The 24,155-nt window shown below is 38.3% G+C and overlaps 2 protein-coding genes across 3 annotated transcripts in view; one reads left to right on the top strand and one right to left on the bottom strand.

Annotated features, from left to right (window-relative positions):
* Window positions 1-32: 32 nt before the first annotated feature.
* rfc5 (replication factor C (activator 1) 5) lies at window positions 33-7,543 on the bottom strand. The gene is made up of 11 exons (XM_078251343.1): window positions 7,381-7,543; window positions 6,616-6,680; window positions 6,117-6,253; window positions 5,913-5,992; window positions 5,708-5,781; window positions 4,991-5,150; window positions 4,413-4,494; window positions 2,192-2,321; window positions 1,239-1,316; window positions 676-730; window positions 33-545 (listed from the first exon to the last, which is right to left on the bottom strand). Exons 1-11 carry the CDS (start codon window positions 7,425-7,427, stop codon window positions 446-448), a joined length of 1,008 nt encoding a protein of 335 aa, XP_078107469.1. The 5' UTR covers window positions 7,428-7,543; the 3' UTR covers window positions 33-445.
* Window positions 7,544-9,312: 1,769 nt separating this feature from the next.
* The window catches only part of ksr2 (kinase suppressor of ras 2), a 106,901-nt gene continuing 92,058 nt past the window's right edge, over window positions 9,313-24,155 (top strand). For both annotated transcript variants that reach the window (XM_078251338.1, XM_078251339.1), the window contains exons 1-2: window positions 9,313-9,597; window positions 23,812-23,952. In XM_078251338.1, the coding sequence (XP_078107464.1) occupies window positions 9,424-9,597; window positions 23,812-23,952 (315 nt within the window). In that variant the 5' untranslated portion in view covers window positions 9,313-9,423. The remainder of the gene's footprint in view (window positions 9,598-23,811; window positions 23,953-24,155) is intronic.

The following is a 24,155-nucleotide window of genomic DNA, read 5'->3' as shown; positions in this document are numbered from 1 at the left end:
CGTACACAAAGATAACACAAAGGAAAGGCAAAAAGCATAATATGAGCACTTTAATATATTTTCAATGGATGAATTGGTGACAGATAATTGATCCTACGCTAGTAACTAGATTTACAGTTTTCCAAGTCCATATTAAGTGCCTAAAGGATACATCTTTTTTTTGTTACTAGAGTTGCAAACGACTGCCTTCCATTTTGCTCTGTTGGTATGCAGATGTGAGTGACTCAGATAGCTGCCAGCATTTGTTTCTTTGCTGTACATCAACTCAGTGGAGCAGTGGTGGTGCATTTGTTTTCTTTCTAAATAAGCAAACTCAAGTTATTCCAACGATGTGTACTGATCAGTGACGGAAGTCACCAAGTAAATGGTGAAAGTTTCTCTCCACCAGTGGTTTGCGTTCAAGAGACAGAATTTCATTTGAGGGGGGGGAGAGCGGTTACTGTATCTAGGAGGCCTCGCTGACCACAAGGTCTCTCACTGCCTGGAAAGCTGCAACCATGGAGCTGAGCTGGATCTTCTCATCGGTTCCCGAGGCGAGTCGGTGTCTGAGGAGATGACGCACGATATGTCCAAAAACAACATTTCCCAACATCTGGATGCCTTCATTCTGTTTTAATTACTTGTATGTCATGTAATAATGAATTTAGGAGAGGAAGCATGAGTGATCTCACTTACTCAATGTCAGCCAACTTGATGAGCAGACCTATCCGAATGGCTGGAGGAAAGTCCACTGGCAAAAAGGGGAAAAGAATAATTCAGATACTTCATCTTAGACAACACTACTGAAAGATTTTGAAGTTGCAAAAAAAAAAGACCATAAACACATACTAACCCTAAAATAAAACAAACTCGGGGGGGGGGGGGGGGGAGAAATGGTCATTATTTTAAAACTTTGCTAATAGTGAACACAAACAGCCAACTATACTGCTGTGCGAGCAGTATATAATAAATCATATCCAACAGTCAAAATGAAGATCTGGTGGTTCTACAGTTAGACATTGTCAATACATAAGCCACCTACACATCTTACAGTGGTTAGTAAAATCCAAAAGAGCTAAAAGGCATCTTAATAGAGAAATATTACACACCAAAATCCTCCTCAGAGAGCAGTGGGATTTAACCTACATTAATTGCCTTTATATGGAAAACTCTTATTTAAAAACACACCAACATAGTACCTGGTTTTACAAAATATAGACACAGTATATCTCCCTGGGAGAAATATGCAGTGGCCGTACCTCTGTGTATGAGCAGATGAACCTCGGTGAGGATATCATGCAGGGCCAAACCTTTCAAAGTCTTCAACTCAAGGATTTCTGTGAGTCAGGAGTTAAGGAGATGCAAAAGCAAACTGACTGGTGTTAGTCGGTGTCCTTGCTTTACATTTACCTTTAATATAATACCTCATTAAATCATGCACAACATGTAGAGCACGTGATGCTGCAATAGTCAGCTATTTGAGTGTCCTGTTTAGAATTGGGTTGTTCAGAGGTTCTGCAGGTTTCACCGAATCAAATTTAAGACTTTTTAAATCCATTATGAATGAAATTTAAGACCTTTATCACAACATCAACCAAGCCCTAAATTCAGTTTTTTTTTCTCCAGTATTGCTAAACTTTCACTTCCCCACAGCTAAAGAATAAAATCTGTTTTATATCTGTGGTACAATCCCAAAGAGACCCAAGCCAAAAACATGAAAACCGATTGGCTGCAATGTAAGTTGCATGTTGGTCTCATTTGCGGTCGTAATACAGCAAAATGCTATTAGGACTAGCGAAAGAAAGAACTACAACACCACGGAAAAAATAAAAAGAGCATTAGAGGTAGCGTTGCATGGACATAGGAAAATTAACACCGGTTTAAAATTATTTAAGACCTAGAACACAATACTTACATTTTGATTTTGAATTTTTTAGACTTTTTAAGACCCAGCAGAAACCCTGTTATTAACTGGCAGATTGAATAATCATTTAGTTACAGCTAGCTTCTATCAAGCATTATCAGTTGCAAAGAAAATACAGCAACTTCAAGATGTTTAGCTTTTTCTGAATTGTACAGAATAATACTAAACACACTGGTTCACGTTTCACAAGATGGGAAAAAAAAAAGAAGCTTGTAGGTTATAGGAAACATAAATGTAGACCAATTATACAACATTAAAGCTTCCTAAATGAATAATCCTGAAGGATACGCTTGTACGCTGTGGTGAAGTCTTTGTTGAGGGACCAGTCGAGGATGTTGGCTATATCTGAGCGGAGGGGGTGCCCTGTGCAGGTGTACACTGTGTCCTCGGTGACCTTCCCGTATGCCATATTGGTGCTCTAAAAAAAATAAAAAATAAAAAATAAATATTCACACAGGTGGAATACCGTTAGTTAGGGATGTAATGATACACGACACAATTTTCACATTTTTAACAGAAAGAGCTGCAGACAAATGACTGAAAATTATTCCTTTATTTACTCCTTTACTTATAGGGTTGGGTACCGAAACCCAGTTCCACTATGGAACCGGTTCCTCATTTCGGTTCCACTTAATGTGTCGACTGAAATATTTTCCCTCCGTCGCTCCGAAAACGGATGTAAAAATATCACACTTTCTCTGTAGTCTACCGTTAGCTAGCTACCGTAAATGTAGGCTACTGTTAAAATGCCATATTTTCCCTCTGGGCTCACCAAAACGGACGTAAAAGCATATAAACCATTCACTGCACGTGATCGCTAGTAAACATATTACACTTACAAGAATCGGTTTAGGAATTGGAATGGTTTTAAAAGTACCGGTTCGGGATCGGAATCGTAAAAATCCAAACGATACCCAACCCTATTTACCTATCAAAAGTGAAACTGAAATTGTATTTTATCATCCAAAATCAGAATAACTAAAATGAATGGGGGGGAATCGCTTCAAATAAATACTGAAGAGGGAAACTAAGTTTCCATCCACTTCGTCAATCGAATTATCTGAAGTTCGGTTAAAAAAACAAAACAAAAAAAAACAAAACTCATGCGAATAAAGCCGGTGAAAGTGTGTTTCCATCCAACGGCTTTAAAGCGATTAAAAACCTGTGCGTAATGACGTCACATGCTGTTTTGCAGTTAAATTGGTATATCGAATTGATTTGAGACATTTGATGGTGTTTCCATTCATTTTCACACCTAATCGCACCACATTCAAGCAAACATTTGCGAACAAAGTTTTGCTAGACAAAATGGATTGCGCCGTCTACCTACATATGAAAAATAATTGCAGAAGTTGTAATAGTGCTTATGTGCCAGCTGATAGCGACATATCAAGCTATAATAAGAAAACGACGAAGGTATCAAGAAATTGTTATGATGACGCAGATGCACGTTAATGCCCGACGACAACCGAGGCGGCCTGTGGTGTGGGTACGACCCTTTGGTTTAAGCATTTTCGGATTCGACCTGTTGTGTAATTGTATTGGCCCGTCCCTTGACCCAGATAAGCCATGGCCCTCCGGTTCCAACCGAGAAGCGTATCACCATTGCGCTCTACAAACTGGCTACATGCGCAGAGTACAGAGTGGTAGGCGAAACGTTTGGGTCAGCAAGACCACCGTGTGTTTACGCCGTGTGCAATGCCATACGAACGAGGACGATGCGAAGGTATATACCTACCTGGAGTGGATAATGCGCATGACATCTCGCTGCGTAACTATAGAGCGCACCTTGTGCCACAGGTGTATGGCGCATTACACGGGACTCATGTCCCGATTAGACCCCCTGCTGAAGGCTGCAGGTTTTGTCAATAGAAAGGGCTGGCCATCAATCGTATTACTACAGGCTGTAGTAATACGATCCTTGCATGATAAGGGACATTTGCGTCGGCACTCGCCGGCAGTGCGCATTGGGCGCGCGGTCTTCACCACTTCTGACCCGTACAGGTGCGTCTGTTTAACCATAAAATGACTTCAAACTTAGATCGCAATTCATTATTTATTCAGCAAATAACGTTTCCATCAGCGTTTATCGCATAAGCCGTATATCGATCAAGAGAAAATCCGATGAGACCGAACGTATAAACTTTGAGTCGATATCCATGAGATTCAATTGAGTTTCCATAAGGCATTTTTTATTCGATATCACTTAATTTGCATAAAAACGTGTGGATGGAAACATAGCTATAGTCACATCTGAAGTCAAACAAGTGAAATCAAAAGTAGATAACGCTCTAAGACGTTATCTCAACCCGTTGTTATCGTTACACAATTTATATTGATTTATAACCCATTCACGATGCATCGTTACATCCCCTACAGTGAGTACCTTTTACTCTTCTACATCATCATAATGTAATAACAAGTGTAATCTATTTCTTTTTCGGCTGTTTTAAAACCACAATATGAACAGTGACAAGGCACAATGATCAAGAGGAGCTTTAGGTCATACCTGCAGTATGTTGAGCGATCTTCTCATATCACCTGATGATAAGGTCACAATGGCCTTCATTCCACCGGGATTTATGTCAATACTGCCACAAAAACATTCACTCTTTCAATCAAAAGTCAGATCAACGTGAAGCTAAAGTTTGTGACATGCATCATATTTAAACAAAAATGCATTATTGTCAAACTGCGATGCCTTTGTATAAATACCACACACGGGAAACAACATTGATTTTACAGTACTGGTATATAACTAACCCAAATAGAGGCTTATTTCCCCATTAACCACATTGATTGCTGTTACAAAGAGGATATGATTTGTCTTTCTTTCCTTCTTAATTAGTCAACTACTCACTTTTTTAAGTCACAGTCAGTCACAGAAAGAAAACTAGTGGAAAACATGGTGAGATTTGTCCAAAAAAGTAACCGCTCCTTTTTGTTTTGTGCCGTGAAGCAATTTCGCTTTATGCTGCAAAATGACAACATGTTTCATAAAAAACAAAACGCGCTGCACCTTGAAATCCCTTCTACCTCAGATTGTTTCAACAGTAGATGGAGAAGAAACATTCCCAACACACTCACCTCTCCTGCTGGACTACATACTCCAAACGAGGGATCATCTGGTCCGGGGAAAGCGGGCCAAAGCGAAATCTTGTGCATCTCGACTGCAGAGCTGGGATGATTTTGGACAGGTAGTTGCAGATCAGGCAGAATCGAGTGTTTTCTGTAAACTTCTCAATCACTGAGACAGAAAGAGACGGAGAGTGGGAGAGAGAGAGAAAGAGAGAGCAGGAGAAACACAAGTTAGAAATCAATGCAACTAAGAAATGTGAAAAATACAATGACGCATCTAAGAAGCCAAAATTAAAATGCTATCAGCTCTGACATGTCTCGGGTCTTCTCAAAGTCCTCTTATACAACTTATTTTTAAAAACCTAGGGACAGTCAAGTCTTTAAAATGATTTTTTTAATTCTTGCTGACAACGTCTACACTTCCCACGCCTTCCTGCATGTCACGGTTGTGTTACTTCACCAAGAAACAACATGTTTGTAGGTGATGTTTGATAGATCACTCAAGCTTATGCCATAAAAACATCTATGGTTAGATGAATTTTATAAGACAAAGTGTTCCAGTAAATCAATAGTTAAAACCAAATCTTCCAATAGGTATTGCTTTTTAGAATAATTATCAGGGTGTACAAGCAGATATGCTGTTATTCACCAGCAGCCAAATTGTCTGGCTGCTCAGTGAGCCGTATGGCTCACAGTGGGCAATGCCCGGCCGAACAGATGGCTTACCTCGCCGCAATGCATTCTGGGCATCCTGGGTCATGGCATCGGCCTCGTCCAGTATCACCAACTTGAAACCCTTCCTGGAGGACAAGATGGATGGACAAAATGGCAGCAGTTTAAACAATTCTCCTTGCAGTTATAGATTGCAGATAACATGCATTTCTGAATATAATTGATGTGACAAGTGTTGTAGATGGATTTTTAGTCTTACTTGAAGATGGTCCTGGTGCTGGCAAAACTCAGAACGGGACCTCGTACAACATCAATACCTCTGTCATCTGATGCGTTTAGCTGCAAAACAAAATTAGTAATCAAATCAAAGAACCACATGGTCTTGTCGCTATACTACAGAAGATGTAAAGTGAAAAGAGAAGCCCAATAAACCAAACGTTTGTAATGAGGAGTTGTCGTGCACCTCCAACACCATGGAGTTGAACTCTTTTTCCTTGTACAGCTGTTTGGCACAGGCGAGGATGGTGGAGGTTTTGCCCGTTCCAGGGGGGCCATAGAACAAGAGATGGGGAAGCTTGTCCTCACTAATAAACTTCTGGACTGAAGAGATGAAAACCAGTTGTAAAAACAAGGAAACTAAATGAACAGTCTGAATATGACCTGGTCCTTTTAAATGGTATTATTCATTTGAAACATGAGGACAATTGTTGCTTCCATACTGTTAATTATTAATGTTACTTACAGTACGACTATAGTAAACAACAAAGACAAGAGTCAGCAACACCAACAGACAGCAGAGAAAGTGATCCCAACAAAAGGTTTATGAATTTAGAAAAATGATTATCTTTCTTACAACTGGGTAATTCACATGTATGTACTATTAAGTGTTACTGATGAACCCTGTTGTGCGGGACCTTTAGGAATGAGGATTATATATTTATTCTGGCAGTCCACATACTTACTGGTGCTTAGAATATCTTTGTGTGAGATCAGATCATCAAGTTTCTGTGGTCTGTATTTTTCAACCCTGGAATATGGAGCAGAAAGACATTGTCCATTAAAATTGTTATCATCAATAATAAATGCTTATAATTGCTATATTACTAATGCTTGCAACACCGTAAATACAGCACAAGTTAACTTACATAAGTAACTCAAAATAACATTAGCAACTTTTTAACTCCGAAAGAAATAATTCTCTGCATAACGTTACTGGTGTGACGTTAAACTACAGAACAAACTTTATTAAGAGTTTGTCTATTTTAAACCATTTTAGTCATAGGGTTGGGTACATATACAATTATTTATGACCTGTTAGATACTTCAAATTGTTGGGGTACCGCTTTTCAATTCGGCAACTATATTTTGCACCATGCACCAATATATCAAACAAAATGTCAACTTTATAACATTTCCGGTGAGCCAGTTGGTTCAGGTAGCAACAAGGCAATGCTAGATGCATTGACTAGTTATTATTATGTAAGACGAATTAAAGAGAAGCTCACGTGGCTCAATATGCAATATTCGTTTTAAAATTATCTAAAATTAACTATCTAAATCCATTTATAACTACCAGAAAAGCTAACGTTAGTAGCTACATATAACGTTACAAGCAGCGGCCAGCTGAATCTTCAATCCATAATGTTTGTAACATTAGCTAGGTAACGTTACGTTAGTAAGCTAGCTAGCACTACTTCAATCTGTGTGATACACGTCTTTCAACTCACCATGGTAAGTTTCTAGCCTGTAACGACACTTTACTTGTAGAAGTCATGTTTCCCGTGAACTGTGAGTTTAGCTCCAAGCTGGGTTAAATTATTACTTTTAGAGTTTTAAGCACTTTCGCTCTGGTGGCTGTTTGGCGCGCTCCCACAACAAAAACGTGCGTCAAACGTCACGGCGTACAACAAATCGGATCACTAAGCCAGTTCATATGGGCGTGGCCTCGGTGACAAGCATGCCCACTGTAAAAAGTGTGTGAGGTATGAAAATGTATAAAATGTCACACATTTCTAGTTTGTAAACGCGTAGCCTAAACAATGCATGCAAGTATTTTGTTCCACTTCGTAAATACATTTCTGGAACAAATGTATTATTGAAAACATTTGATATAATGCTGTTAAAATTAAAATCATTAAATCAAGAATCAGCTTAATATTCTGTTCTATCTTTAAAGACTTTCTCGCTCTACCAGCCCGTGTTTTCAGCTGGGCCCAAGCTGTCTGGAGTCCTTGCAGGAGATGCATAAAAAAAGTCCTAAATATGTCCCACCAGTGTCCCCCCTGCCTCATGGGAGATGACATTGCTGTTTCCCCCCCAAGAGAGCAAAGTCACAATTTAGTTAGGCCCATAAGAGATTTATTTCCTTTTAGCAAATTGATGAAATTATAAAGACAATGTTGCACACACCTTTCTCCACTAACTTTAAATGTATTTTCAGTTATGTAGACAATAGTTTGCAATGCAACAATAGTGTGATTGCCATCAAATATTCTTATTTTTTATAGGCTACATACATGTGTCAAAAATTACAAGCTGCATATTTTTTTCAGTAGGCCTATGCCTTATAGAAGTAGTCTCCAACCTTTTTGGCTTGTGACGCCTTAAAATAAAGCAGTACTGTCTTGAAATCCACCTAAATACAGATTAGTGATAGCCCAGAGGTGTGAGGAGGAACCACAGAGGGGTGTTTTCTCCTCAGATTCTTTAATTTAAAGGTTTTCTTTTAGGCCTGAAGTGGTGAAAGCATCCAGTACAGAAAAAAAGAAAAAAACATTTAGATTAAAGTCAGAAGAAACTCGAGAGTAGCCTACAGGGGAAGAAAAAACAACATAATAAGTCACATAATAAAACACAGCCAGTCACACAGACACACCAGAAAGCAATCAGACATATCTAAAAAAAGGTTAGAAAATAAAAGTTAAAATTCATCAACATTGTATGAGAATTTCAAGCTTTAAATATGTTGTCAATACATTTCAAAAGATGAAAATACTGAACAAACACATAGGCTCGAAATGGTGTGCTGCAGGAGTGTAGGCGTCCTGTATGGGGGTGTACACATAGGCTAAGTGTGTGTAAACATTATGATAATCGTACAGAGCCCCCCACCTTTCCTCCAAACGTAAAAAGTGTTAGTTTTGCTCCTCACATAGGCCTGGAGAAATTGGTTAAAGCAGTGAGCCCACCGCACTTGACGCTAATCTCGCGAGAGCAGCCCCTCACGCGGCGGTGCCTGGGCGATGCGATGCTGTTGCTGTGGGTTTGATTGACAGGAAACATGTCGGTGTGGTGGGAGCGAACCGGGATGCAGCTGCTGCCAAGGGAGACAGGGAGTACCTGCATCCAATCCACACATCAGCACCTTTAAAACCACAAGGCTTCCCCCTCAATACGTCTTCTTCTAAACAGCTTCTCTTTTTTTGAAACATCCATTTCAAACGAAGGGCCACCCAATGGATGCTGTGGCAAACCGTGTCGTCCCGCTCGGTATCTTCATATTGTGTTTGATTTAGCCTACAACCAGAGACACCTTGATGAAACAGCAGGAACTACGAGGACTGTTGTTGCAATGGAGTCGACTCTCTCCCGGCTCAAACCCCGTCTGTAAACCTACGAAATCTCGTTTCATGGCGTTTTGCAGGTTGCTCTGTTCGGTGGGCTTCTCCACATTTCTTTTCTGAATTATTTGTTGTTGTTTTTATTTTATTTTTTATTTATTTATTTTTTCAAAGTGCAAAGGGAAAATAACGACCACTGCTCGCAAAACTATGAACGAGGAGATGACAAAAAGCGAGGAGCAGCATCTTAGTTTGCAGAAAGCCTTGCAGCAGTGCGAGTTGGTGCAAAATATGATTGACATAAGCATTTCTAGTTTGGAGGGTTTACGGACCAAATGTGCCACATCCAACGACTTGACACAAAAAGAGATACGAACGCTGGAGGTAAGCACCATTTGAGCGAACTGACTGAATTTCTGCTGACATTTATACGGGGGGCTGTCACCGTCTGTTATATTTCTAGGCCACTACTATGCATATTTTTCGGTGCCTTTTCAACGATAAACTGGTTTTCTGCTGTCGGTGTTGTCATTGCATACATGTGCACATATTTCTGGTAAAGCCCACTGCTATCTGTTTTGTGCAGTGCAATAAACCAAGAGGCTACGGGGCTGCAGTGGGCTGTTATAGACTTGCGCATTCTGCAGGTGGCGGGGAGAGAAGGTGGCTCTTCTACATCAGAATAATATCTGAGGCAGCCGAGGCCTATAGGCAGCCCGTGTTTACAATCCATTACCAATATGCCAGTTTGCGCATCTGTCCTCGCAGCGCATCCAGGCCCTGCTGTTATGCAAGGCGAGCAGATTACTGAAAGTGTTGCAAAATATCGTTATCCGTTTAATTGGCCTGTGGGATATTCCGTAAATTGCGTTACGTAATGGCCATACTATCCCGGTGTAGTGGTTGATATATCAGACTGTCTGTTTTTAGACCACTTAAACCAGTCCAAAGCCCCCCACCTCCTCCCCTTTATCAGTGAGAGACTCTTACGGGACATAAAAATGCCATAAAGTGCGATAAGGTCACTGAAAACTCACTGTTGAGCACCACACACAGCACAGCGCTAAGGGCCTGTAAGAATGTTATGGCGATGCCTCGGGGATTAAAACAAATACCATTAAGTGCGATAACGCCATACGCCATAAACTCAGCACTGAGTATCTGTGTACCGTCAACACAAAGTTAAGTCGCAGAGGGAATATAATGGAGAGATATTACATAAAAATAAAGTTGCCTAGTCAGTTGTGAGTGCCACACACTAACCCCAACCTCACATGAATATGAGACTATAGGCTATGTTATAAAATATATAGCATGCTGTGTCTGAGCTATTAAGTGAAGTTTGCAAGTGTTGCACAGGCGGAGGACAGAAGGTAATCCTAGAGGAGAGAGAACTAATATTAAGTAGGCTACAAATGTGCTAACAGAAATGAGCAGGAGTGTGAAGATACATGTTCACTATGTTCCCTGAATGCCTTGCAAAGCATTGTGGTTACTGGCTTATTTGTGGATGACAGAAGCATTCTTTTTTATGTTACAATATGTCATTAGTAGCCTGGCAGAACTTTGTGAATGGAATTTTTAAAACTAAGATTTGATTGATGGAAGTCATGATTTGAACTTTTTGTGGAAACTGAGATAACAAAGAGATGATGAATCCTTAGCTCTTTTTCAAAGTGAAAGTTAAGACATACCTGGACAGAGGCGATTCTAGGATCAGACCTTTAGGGGGGCTCAGTCCCTAATGAGAACGTGACACGGATACAGTGCCTTGCACTTGCACTATGATGGAACTACACCTGACACTTTATAAGTCACAGTAATAACAACCAGTTTGACACAATGTTCTAACATTCAGCAATTTTAGTTGCTTACGTTTCAATTTGGGTTCTAATGTGCGCCATGAAATTACCAACTTCTTCTCTGGGGACTACCAACGTTAAACTTTACAACCGTCTCCTGCTCTCCCTCTGACAGATTAGATAGAGACTCAACCAAAACTACGTTTCTGTTAACCCTTTCCTTGACGGGGTTACAGGTGCATAGCATCGGCTGCAGCGACACAGGATATTAAACCTGTTTCAAGCCCTTTGAACCTGTAATTATTTGTCCTCTGTCACTAACAGACAAGTTCGTAAACTCTAACTTAAAGCACTAAAATTGATTTTAAACATTTTAAATTTTTAAGGGGGGCTGAGATGAGGCTTGAGCCCAGCTAAAAAGGGTCTAAAGTTGTCCATGTACCCAGATATTATTATCAGTTTTTTTTTTAAATTATTATTTTTTAAATACACACTGGCAATCTTAAAGCGTAAATGATCAGCATGTGCAGACAGGGGCGTAGCACCATATTCTGGACCCTGTAGGCATACGGGCCCTGTATACTCAGGCCCCCTTTCCCCCCCAGTGTGACATCCCTGTGTGCAGAAATATCTGTACCTACTGTGCTATTCAGTGTTGAAAGGAGTCATAAAATAGAGAGGGTGTTGTAACTTTACTTTTTGCCGATGGTAGAGTAGTCAGACTTTTTGGGAAAGCGGAGGAGGGTCTTTTAATTTTTTTCTCAACCTACATTTATATTTCATTTCAGCCTTCCTTTGCAATGTTGTGAAAAGTTACACAAAGATCACAAGACAAGGGTTTTATTAATTTATAGTGTACATTATAAGTTCCATTAAAATAAGTGATGGATGGCAATATACATACATTTGCAGTGACACCCATGTGGTTAAGGAGACCTTGAAGAGTTTTTGACAACTGTTGGTGCTGTAGATTGTTTTAATTGTTTTATGAGGCAGTATTTTTTGTATCACTTGCTGACATCCCACAAGCATGAGGGGTGATGTGAAACATATTTCTGGTGCCTGCAGAGGGCAGTAATGCAAGGCAGCAAAGACAAGAAAACAATTGCAAACTTGTGTAGACAATACAGGTTCCAAAACATTCACCACGATCTGCGAATCCAGGGTGGTGAGGAAAGGACAAGCATTTTGCGGTGACGGGCTACATCCCCTATTCCAGGCGTATGAAGTGCTGCCATCAGGCAGAAGATATAGGGTGCCGTCCTTACAAACCAACCGGGCTCGCAAATCATTTATTCCTACCAGCATTACACTACTGAATAAGTTAGGGGAAATAACTTGATCCTTTCTGTGTGATAATACTGCACTTTGGTATAATATTAAAATGTCACTGATGATGTTGCACCTTACTATTGATAGCCCACTGGTGCTAATGATACTGCACTTTACTATTTTATAATGTAGAGATACTCTGTGTTGTGTATTGTTGTTGTGTGTGTGTGTGGGGGGGGGGGGTTTAGTGGTCCTGTTGTCTATCTGTCTATCTGATGAGCTGTATGGTGCATGATGAATTTCCGAAAGGATCAATAAATGTCTATCTATAAGTTATTCATCTGTTAATACCTGATCTATTGAATTGAATTTCGGGAATATAATGCATTGGGGGTATTTTAATACACCACAATAGTAAAACATCTGGCTTCACTTTGTACGCATGTACAGTAGTTCTTCAAAGTGACACTGTGATTCTGAACATGGTCATTTCACTTCCATGGCTTCTGAAGAGTAAGCAACGTCAGAATTCTCTTCCATTTCATGAACATTTTTGAACAAAGTCTTGTCACTTTACATTCAAAAAACATCATGTCCCATAACTTTGATAGTTAACAATGTTATGGTTGTTTTTTTGGACAAAGTTAATACTAATTGTGTTTCCATTGATTGTACTCAGTCGATTATCTAAAAAGAAAAAAATTACAATCCGAAATTGGGGCCAACATTTATGACAGGTATGGATCCTGCAACAAAGCACATCCAGATTAATACAATTATTATTTAAAGTTGCATTAACAGATTTTCTTAGCCACTTGAAGGCAGAATGTCTGAAAAAAGCTATCACCTTACAAAGTTGTTAGTTGTTATAAGCTAAAATTATAGCAAAAAGTTGCCAAACTACACATCCCGCAGACATTAGCATTAATTTGAAATCATGTTTTTGGCCTCTTGATGAATATGAAGTCCAATATTCACTTTACCTTACCTCTGGGGTCTCCATCAACTCCTGAGAAAAAAATATCTGTCCCTTTAGCTCCGTTACATTCACCAGCTAGTTTCTGTATTGTCTCTCTGTTGTTTATTGCTGGGCAGGTAGCATGCAGTAGGCTTATCTCAATGCTGTTTGGCTAAAAAACAGGTTCTGCAGCTGGAAACAGAGTTAATTAGTTTAGAGCTTGTGGGCCTTTCAATGTAAGAATATTGAATACAGTGATTTACAAATTGTGTGTCAAACATCTTAGTACCTATGGTTCAGTATCACCACTCACTGCTTCCAAGTAGTAATTCCCCAGTACAATTAATTGTCCAACTCCCCCTTTATAACGGCATAGAAATCCATAATCCAGAGATGACTTAGATTTGTTGCATACACCCTGAAGCTATAAATGAAGCAGTTACAGCAAGTGATACAGCAACACTTCACTTGTTCAACTGCAACCACAAGGTATATCTCTGTCGAAGTTTTGGTTTAATACTGATACACTCTTCACAATAAACAAATTGTTTATGCTACTAGGACATTCACATTGCTTGAAAAATATAGAGTTTGGCAAAATTTTTATTGAGTGCATGCCCAACCAGACAAAATAATAGAAACACCACCATGAATTGAGGTCAGAGTGAAATATTTTGGTAGTCACATACTGTTATGGGCTGCAATTATTCTGTTGTAAAATGTAGGCTACAATCCTCTTGTAAAAAAAAACCAATACCTGGGAACAAATACAGATATGGCTTGGGCTACTGCATAAATTTGCTCTGGATGGTACTGCATATCAGCTTTTTGTATTATTTACTTTTGTTAGATTTTTCTCAGCAGAAATTAAATGAAAACTAATATTTGAAATAAATGCTCAACAGAAAGAAAAAAGTATTAGAAATGCATGAGAACAAAGGAAAACAAACTTAACAGTTAATTCACAAGAGAGAGCACAGTCTAATCTTCCTCAAATCCTCTGAGTTGGAAAGTTGAGTTGCAGTCCTCTTATTGTCCTAAACGACAAATGAGTTGTCCACCAGGGGTTTTCTTGAGGATCACAATGACGTCAGCCATACGTAAAGTCTTCCTCGTTAACCTGATCTTTATTGAGTGTGGTGTGTGTGGGAGATTCCTGTACAACATCTCTGTTTTACATCTCTATTATTAACCTAAAGGACCCAGATTGGGCCTCAGACACAATCTGTTAGAGGCGTTGAGCACTGACCTTGCTTTAGACAGAAGCTTTACCAAGAATAGCCGCCTATATCATTACCTGGAAGGGATGATACTGGTTTCCATTAATATAATTATGCATTGTTGGCGGTATCCCTTGGATACACTGGAATGATCCACGCGCATGATGAATGATGTTTTTTTTTTTTAGGCTTTTATAGATATACAGACACATGATGGAGTATGACATGTGATCCAATAATGTAATTCATTTAACAGAAAAGAAGGCATGTCAAAACAAGCGTTATGTGTTATTAATTCTAATTGACAGAATTTATGTTTATTTAAACAAGAAGTGTAGCATCAGCTTTTGTTTTTTACTTCCAAGGTATTTCTTACTGAAGCTTGGAAGGTTAAAGAGTTCATGTTCATGCTTAAAGCAAACTAGGACTAGTCTAAAGGCACAAGTGTTTCTACCTGTTCCAAGTGGCCACACTCGAAGGGTGTATGAAAAGCCTCCTGGTAAAGCCTCCTCTTGTCTGAAACGAACTGCATGCCATCCTGATCTTGTACAAAATGGGAATACGGGTGCAAACGTTCGGACAGTCTAAGTTCAAACCCTACCTTACTTTCACCTGTGACCAATTGCTGTTTAGAGTGGGCATGATTGTCACATTGTCTGTCTTATTCTTCTTTTAAGTTGATATGGTGAACTTGTGAGCAAACAGTAAAGTTTACACTACGCTGGCATATACGTCCAATATTCACTTTACTTTTATCTCTGTTTTTAGTCTCCTGAGGGAAGTATGTGGCTATTCAGCTACTTAATGCTCCACTTTGTTCACCAGCCAGTTGCAAACTGTGTCTGTCTGCTGTTTAGTGCTGAGCAGGAAATGTACAGTGTGTTTTTAAAGCATTTTTTCACGGAAAACAGTTGCCTGCTGCGGCTGAAGTGCACTACTAAATCATTGGAGTACAATTTCCACATGATTCTGCTTCAATACGGTTTATTGGTCTGACTCTTGTTGATCTGTGGACAATCACCTATGTCTAAAACCATTGTGTTCCCTTGCCATTAAACTTTGCTTTTATGTTAAAATATCACAGTAGCAATGAGATCATGATTTTATTTTGGTGTTTGGGCCTCTTCAGGTTTATGAATATGTTTTCAATTAATAATAATATGAATAATTATTATAATAATAAATGTTTTTAAGATCTAGCACCTATGTATCAGTGCACTGAGAATGCCTTTACACATATGATGTATTTAAATTTTAACATATACATACCAGTTTGGTTGCTTAATTACTAATTGTACTAATTATTCATTATTAACCCTCTGAGGTCTAACGGCATTTTTAGATATCTTCTTGAATTCTCCTTTAAAGGGTATTTGCATATGACCTGATCCCCATGTGTTTCATATCAAAATGTTCAGAACAAACTCCGCTTTCTGTATATTGACGCCCAAAATTGTTCCAGAGCAATGTATAAAGAGATAATTTGGCCCTAAAATAGAAATATTTCTCAAATCTCTTGTGAAAACATACCTACACTCAATTGTTTGGTGCTTGAAATGAGTTTACAAAAGTCTTGGGTTTACAAAAGTAGCGTAATATATGAATAAGATAGTAAATAAAGTAGGAGTTTTGTCAAACATCGCTTGGACTCGCTGGTGCATCTTTTGTCCTCAGAGGGTTAATTACTACAGAATACTGCAGCTCAGTATTGCTAAATTTGGGTACTACCGGTTAAGGAATTGCAATTTTAAAGTACTATATACACATAAATGTGTACATTTTAAATTACATGACTTTTAGTTGTGCTCCCACCCCCTTTGGCTTTTTCAGTTTTTATTGTTTGAGAACATTAAAGGGGATGTAAGGTCTTTTTGATACATTTCGTCAACTTGACTTTTTCCTCCTTTAATATATTTTGGGCTATTTTCATTTATTTTTGCCCAACCAATGTCCACGCAGTTTAAGACACAGGGTGGGCTTGTCTTCTTGTTCAGGAAGTATTGATTGATGTTGCGCTTTTGTAACACGATGGTGAAAAAATACAAGCAGCGTTATCACAGGGATTCTGCATGTCTCGCAGTTCATGCAAGGGCAGAGACAGAAGGTAAAAATAAAGTGTTAAAAACATGGATCATTTTCAGCTTGTGGGCTGCTATTGTTAGCCTGCTAGCCCTAGCAGCTTATGCTTGTGCAATATGCACCTGCCCACAGTACAGGATGTTCAGTCCCTTTTAGTTTTCTCAACAGCAAGGGAGGAAAGTTTGCCTTGCCAAATCTGCTCTGACGGAGTTTTAGGATGGCGATGCTGCTTGGTGGTCGGTTTTTCACGTTATATCAGGGGAATTAAACTCACATTACCCAGGGGCCACTGGCCACATTGTTCTCACCAAGCAGGGCTTCTTGAGTGCTCAGTGTAAACAAAACTTCTGTTTTTTAACTCTTTAAACTCTAAAGTTGAGTATCTTTTCTCTGTCCTCTCCCTTACCTATGATAATACTGTTTTACATGTTTAGTCAAGTAAGGCCTAATAACACTTGAGATTGTAGTCCTTAAGAACGGCAGCTTCTTTGTGTCTTGCAGACATTGCAGAGATATTTCAGTCTGGACCAAAGTGGTAGATCGACTGACCCACAGCTCAACAGTGTTACCGTTGCGAGAGCCATGCTGCTTCAATGGCTAAAAAGAAATTTAGGATTAGTTCACATTTACTAAAATATCTATGGGGGTGACTTTTTGAGAAAGATAGACCTTGATAATAGAAGTATTGATTGATACTCTTTCTATTTCTCTCTCACTCATCCTCCTATCATTTGCACTGAATAATACCCAGTTAGACTACTTTATGTCATGCTTTATTGTTGCATTGTCATAAACAAATAACAATGGCAAGATATATTTTAAGTGGATGTAGACTGAGACCAGTGGTGGAAGAAGTATTCAGATCCTTTACTTAGGTAAAAGTACTAATACCACACTGTAAAAATACAAGTAACAGTCCTGGATTGAAAATGTTACTTTAAGTAAAAGTATGTAAGTATCATCAGGAAAATGTACTTAAAGTCTTAAAAGTAAAAGTACTTGATGCAGCTAAATCCTCACATTTTGGAAACTGGAAACAATCAAAACAGTTCTGTGTTGAATCGGCTAATAATGTCAGCTGGACATGTAGGCTGTTATATTTTTGGGTAGTTTAATTTATAATAAAACATCGTATTTTATAAACAATGTGATTTGTGTGAAAAAAACTTAATTTGTAAAGTAACTAGTAACTAAAGCTGTCAGATCAATGGAGTGGAGTACAAAGTACAGTACTTGAGTAAATGTACTTAGTTACATTCCACCACTGCATGAGACTTATAGATATTGTAAGACTATGATCAGTAAGAAGTCAACACATTTAGCCAGGTTAAATGTCTGCAGCCGTGGGCAGCTGCTGTAGGGGTTTCTGCATTCAGAGGTGACTTGCGAGTCCCTCCTCCACTGGTTTCTACTTTGGTATGCACTGATTTAGGCCAGCACTGTCTACTTTCTAGCAGTCATTTTGTAGGTGTATGTTTGGAATAGGGCCATTAAAATGTATCATCCTTAAGTCTTCAAGCATCACGTCACCCACTGTGGGCCTGGGTATTATTCTAACATCGTTTTAAGCAGACCAATTTTTTTCAGCTTCACTATGCTTGCTGTAAATCTTGCCTGCCATGTCATAGGAAGTATACAGTCAAAACAAAACAAAATATCTTTTCTTCAACATATTAATTATTTTCTCTGCAATGTCACAAAAAAGATGAATCAAACTTGTAAAAATATACTCTATCTGATATAGTTTTGCAGATATCTCATACTTTAATCATTTGCTCCTGGATGTCGTTGGCTGCTTGTCTACGTGCAGCACACTGTGCTCGAAATAAAACGTATAAGTTGCCAGGTCATAAAGTAAAATGTATACACGTTAACAGTGTGGGCTTCAGTATGGCAGAAAGGGACATGTTTTAATGAGCAAAATATAAGCAGTGGTTTAAATAGTATTCAGATCATTTTCTTAAGTAAAAGTAAAAGCAGCAATACACAGTGTAAATTGTACCGTAAGTAAAAGTATTGCATTCAAAATACTTCTTCAAAAGTACCTGCTAAATGAACTACATTATCAAATGTTAAAGTACTCGTAATGCAGAAAAATGGCTGCTGTGGTTGTCTTACATTTATATTATTATTACTGATGCATTGATGTGTAGGTAACATTTATGTTGCAGAGGGCCATGGTTGAGCTAAATACAGTTTGTTAGTTTAATCCATAACGAAAAACTGATTTTATGTTTTGTGTAAAATCTGTAAAGTAACGAGTAACTCTGGCTGTCAAAACTGTTTATTGCAGAGAAAATTGGTTTCCCATCAGATGTAGAATTCAGTAAATACTGCAAAGTACAACTACCTAAAATTGTACTTAAGCACAACAGTTGAGTATGTACTAAAACAGGATGCCTTTTGGGGTTGTCCTGAATTCTGAGCTGCCTTGTTTTATTGCATAAAATGTATGTATTTGATATACTTATAATATAAGCAGGGTTGAAAATTAACTTTTTACCAGCCACTCAATAGATTACCATTGTTTTTTTTGGCTGGTTAGTTTGAACAAATCTACCAGCCGCTTGCATATTTTACCAGCATTTGGCTGGTAGATGGTGCTAATGTTGAAGCCTGAAGTACCAGTATATAGTACAGTATAGCGTTGTCCCTTTGCATAAAGGGGAAGTCCTTTAGCCATTTAGTAATTTATTCAAGCCATAAACTAAAGGTGTTTAAAACTTAATAAGGGGTCAGTCAGCATAAGAAATGGAATTTAGACTGGCTGTGGAGGAGCAGAGAGCAGAGAAGAGTGTAGATTGATTATCAAATCTAATGTTATGCCTATTCCTGTCTGTGACGACTGACAAGCAGAGTTTTTACCAAATAGATTCACAGTAAAATATATACAACATAAACACATGATGACATTATTTATTATGATGTATGTATATGACTTATACAATTACTTATGGATTAATTCCATAAATTACTATTATAATTTCATTGTATATTAATATATTTAATTCTTTATGCATTTATTGAAGATCTATTTAGATTATTGTGACCCCATGACACTAGAGTGAACCCAGCTCTGTCCCACGAAGCACCCTGTCATTATCTCTTTACTTCTCTAGCACAGGTTCACTGCCAGGTCATTGCACTGTCCTCCTACCTACCAAGAAATAGCTCTTCAATTAGCAATACATTTTTAAAATAGGATGTATTAAATAGAGCAGTGTCATAAATAGGATACTACTGTTTGCCATATAATCGAAGGCCAAGAGAAGAACGTGCTATTAACTGCAAAACGCTTCAGTATACCTCACATACTTTCAACCTAAAATAAGAATAATATGACATATGAGAAAATTGTGGGATATGGTAATGACAACCTCCCAAAAATGTATTATTAATAAAACTGTGAAAACCTAAATTAATATAAATAATACAAATAAGTGAATGGGCTTTACACATTAAGTTGACAGCTACACTGGCATACTTGAATAATCACCTATTACTTTTAATAACAGGGCTATAGTGATAGATTGATAAGGGCATTTTACATGATTCAAACAATAACCACTGTTTTCATGGATTTATTTGACAGTTGGGTTCATTTGTTCAACACAAGCCTCTTGCTGTCATGTTTTTAATTCATGTTTTTGGTTCAGCATGAAATATGTTTTGTAGTCCCCACCTTCCCACCGCTGCTCATCATGTTGTTATCTATTCAATTCAATTCAATTCAATTTTATTTATAGTATCAAATCATAACAAGAGTTATCTCAGGACACTTTACAGATAGAATAGGTCTAGACCACACTCTATAATTTACAAAGACCCAACAATTCCAGTAATTCCCCCAAGAGCAAGCATTTATATATATTTTTTTTTATTATTTTTTTGGGGCATTTTTAGGCCTTTATTTTATTAGGACAGCTGAAGACATGAAAGGGGAGAGAGAAGGGGAATGACATGCAGCAAAGGGCTGCAGGTCGGAATCGAACCCCGACCTGCTGCATCGAGGCGTAAACCTCTATATATGGGCACCCGCTCTACCAACTGAGCGATCCAGGTGCCCAGCATTTATATATTTTGAATTATTTGTTCTTATATTATATCCTATTATTATTTCATGTATATTGTATCCTATCCTGTATGTGTGCTGTGTGTCTGAATAATTTGCTGCTCCAACACTGGAATTTCCCATTTTTCTATTTAGTGCGACAGTGGGGAGGAGAAACCTCGGGAGGTGAGGAGAACTTCCTTTTAAGGAGAAACCTCTGACACACCCAGGCTCTTAGTAGGCGGTGTCTGACGGTGCCGGTTTGGGGTGTGATGAACAGTGGCAATAATAGTCACAATAAAGATAATGGAACTATGACTAGAAAAGGTAGTTGTAGTAGTTCATGGCGTAGCAGGGCACTGCAGGGCGTTACATAATTGTATCTCTAATTGTTATAATTTTATCATTAAAGAAGCTCATGAAGTCGTCACTACTCAGAGCTATAGGAATAGATCTCAATAGAGCTGTGACTCTCTGTCAGCCTGGCTACAGTGCTGAAAAGAAACCTTAGGTTGTTCTTATTTTCTTCTATTAGTGATGAGTAATAGTCTGACCTGGCATTTCTGAGGGCCTTCCTATATGTTTTCAGACTGTCTTGCCGAGATTCTTCCAGATTGGTGGAACGCCATTTACGTTTTGGCGAGGTTTGTTTTAATTTGCGAGTTTGGAAGTTATACCAACGGGATGGTTTCCTTTGCTTCATCATCTTCTTTTTGAGAGGAGCAACAGAGTCTAAAGTCTACGAATTAAATGTTAACATGGCAGCATCATTTAAAGGTTGAGTAACTCAAAGGTGTTAATAGGGTTATAGTTACACTGACTATGCCCTCACAGGATGTAATGCTGTGATAATCAGGTTAATTATTAATGTGTATTGAAGTGTCACCAAGGACTAATAAAACCTGTGGGGAATACAGTTTTAAAATGACAAAATGTAGCAATCAGAAAGTGTGAATCATTTCCTTAAATCTATTTAAGTGTAGTTCATCAGAGACATGGTGTTTCCCCTCTGAAGACTTCATTAAGGAAGGCAAGGCAAGGCAGCTTTATTTGTATAGCACATTTCAGCAAAATGGCAATTCAAAGTGCTTTGCATGAAACATTAAAGTACAGTTAAAAACATATAATATAACTAAGGGTGTGAATCTTCACTGGTCTCACGATTCAATTATGATAATCCTGTCATTGATTCGATCCGATTTGATATCCCGATGCACCATGATGCGTCACCTCCTCAATATTATTATTTATTGACATGGTTTTCATCAACAAATTCAAGCAGTCAGATATGTATGAACGCCCCTTTTTATTGTATCTGCTCTTAAAAAAGACACTTTGTTCATGTAACAGAATCTGAACACAACAGACAACAGACAAAAGGCAAAAACAAAAAAAGCAGCTACAAGAAAATCAACAAGTGACATCAGTAGGCAATAATCGATTATGGTCCGCATCGCGATGCATCGATGCAATGATTAATTTCAACACCCCTAATAAAAACAGCTAAAATAGAAAAGACAGGTATGAAAAGTTACAGTGCAATGCAGCATCAAAAAGAAAAGTCTTCAGCCTTGAATTAGAAGAACTGAGAGTTGCAGCGGACCTGCAGTTTTCTGGGACTTTGTTCCAGATATGTGATACTTAAAAAAACTGAACGCTGCTTCTCCATGTTTAGTTCTGACTCTGGGGACAGATAGCAGGCTTGTCCCAGACGACCTGAGAGGTCCGGATGCTTCATAATGTAGCAGCCGATCAGACATGTATTTTGACCCTAAACCATTTAGTGCTTTATAAACCAAAAGTAATATTTTAATAGCAAGTCTTTGAGAGACAGGAAGCCAGTGTAAAGACCTCAAAACTGGAGTGATGTGATCCACTTTCATGATCTTAGTGAGGACTTGAGCAGCAGCGTTCTGAATCAGCTGCAGTTTTTTTTTTTTAGGGAGACTTGTAAAGACACCGCTACAGTAGTCAAGTCTACTGAAGATAAAAGCATGGACAAGTTTTTCCAAATCCTGCAAGAGACATAATTCCTTTAACCCTTGATATATTCTTAAGATGATAATAGTCTGACTTTGTAATTGTCTTAATGTGGCTTTTTATATTCAGGTCTGAGTCCATGACTACACCAAGATTTCTGTCTTTGTCTGTTGTTTTTAACATTGCCGATTGAAGCTAAGCGGCGACTTTTCAATTGTTCCTCTGGCTCGATTGAAAAGTCAGTTCCTCTGGCTCCAAAAACAACCACCTCAGTTTTGTCTTTGTTTAGAAGATTTGTTCAATGCACTTACTCAGTGTTTGTATTGGACCATAATTCCCTGGTGATATGGTTATGTAAATGTGTGTGATGTCCGCATACCGTAATTATGGTAACTTATTTTGTTGGAAGGAGGCATATTTTAGATTTATTATGATTGCATAAATAACAAATAGGTCAAAGGTCAGTGTGAGCCACAGAAAATTGTTGCCAAGTCTGGTGGGATTGAGTGTCTTTATCTCAAACTCTTTGGTAGAATGTATACTTATTCCACAGGGGCCTAAAACGTTTGTCTATGGTTCCTCAATTTATAACCTGCCTCCACTGTCCAAATAACAATTATTTAACCAATGAAGTCCCAAACTTCTGGGCTGAACCACGCCATGATAGCAGCATAAAAAGTTGCAGACAAAACAATGCAAAATCAGGCAAGCAGATGAAACAATATGAAAGAACAAAACAAAGAAGGTTGAAATGAGGCTAACAATTCCTTATTTTTTTTAAAAAAATTTTTTTAAAGAAAGAGGTTTTGAAAAACCCACTGCAAAGACCTGTAAATAAGGTGTATACAATGTTGTTTGTGGTGCTCTTAAAATGGTGTTTGAACAACTTAACGTCTCTTTCCAGAAGTAAAGTCATGGTCACATATGACTTCTGTGGGAACTATTTTCTTCCAAAATTGAAATTAGACACAACATTGAATTCATATATAATCTGTATGTTGTTGTGGTTTCATTGTATCCTGCAGATATAATATTTTTTATAAAGATAAGCAAGCTTTTCAAACGCTACAAAAACAGTCAAAACTTCAGTATTTGTTTTGTGTTTAAGTATCATCAGTGTTACATCAGTATACAGTTGAACCCCGAAAAGACCATAAATGCAGGGCTATGTCTAGTTGTTGGTTTACTGCCTACACATAGTGATGAGGTCACTGTATATGTCCCTTTTGTTCTCAGGGGAAGTTGGTAAAGTACTTCAGCCGCCAGCTGTCCTGTAAGTGCAAAGTGGCCTTAGAGGAGCGCAGTGTCGAACTGGAGGACTTCCCTCGCCTCGGCCACTGGTTCCGCATCGTCAACTTGAGGAAGGAGGTCACAGAGGTAAATATGTCCAGCCAGACGCTCATCTTATCTACCATAATAACAATGTGAGAATGTTAGATATTATTGCTCAAATATAAAATCTGGTATCTGATAATGAATAGATCGGTGAAAGAGAGTGCTATCTAACAAAATCTCCCCTAGGTGTTAAATTGTTTTGATATCTGATGACTGTGAAGGCCATATAATATGATTTACATCAT

The sequence above is a fragment of the Sander vitreus genome, chromosome 5, assembly GCF_031162955.1.
Source record: "Sander vitreus isolate 19-12246 chromosome 5, sanVit1, whole genome shotgun sequence".
NCBI classification, from domain to species: domain Eukaryota; kingdom Metazoa; phylum Chordata; class Actinopteri; order Perciformes; family Percidae; genus Sander; species Sander vitreus.
The sequence above is the reverse complement of the archived record's forward strand: the minus strand, read 5'-3'. Positions and strand labels throughout refer to the sequence as shown.

Excerpts from the sequence above, each read along its gene's own strand:
- rfc5 (XM_078251343.1), bottom strand. The coding sequence starts at position 7,427 with ATGACTTCTACAAGTAAAGTGTCGTTACAGGCTAGAAACTTACCATG. Across the intron at positions 4,495-4,990 it reads TATGTAGTCCAGCAGGAGAG|TATTGACATAAATCCCGGTG; the intron begins GTGAGTGTGTTG and ends TTTTTGTGGCAG. Across the intron at positions 546-675 it reads ATCAAGTTGGCTGACATTGA|ACACCGACTCGCCTCGGGAA; the intron begins GTAAGTGAGATC and ends TCATCTCCTCAG.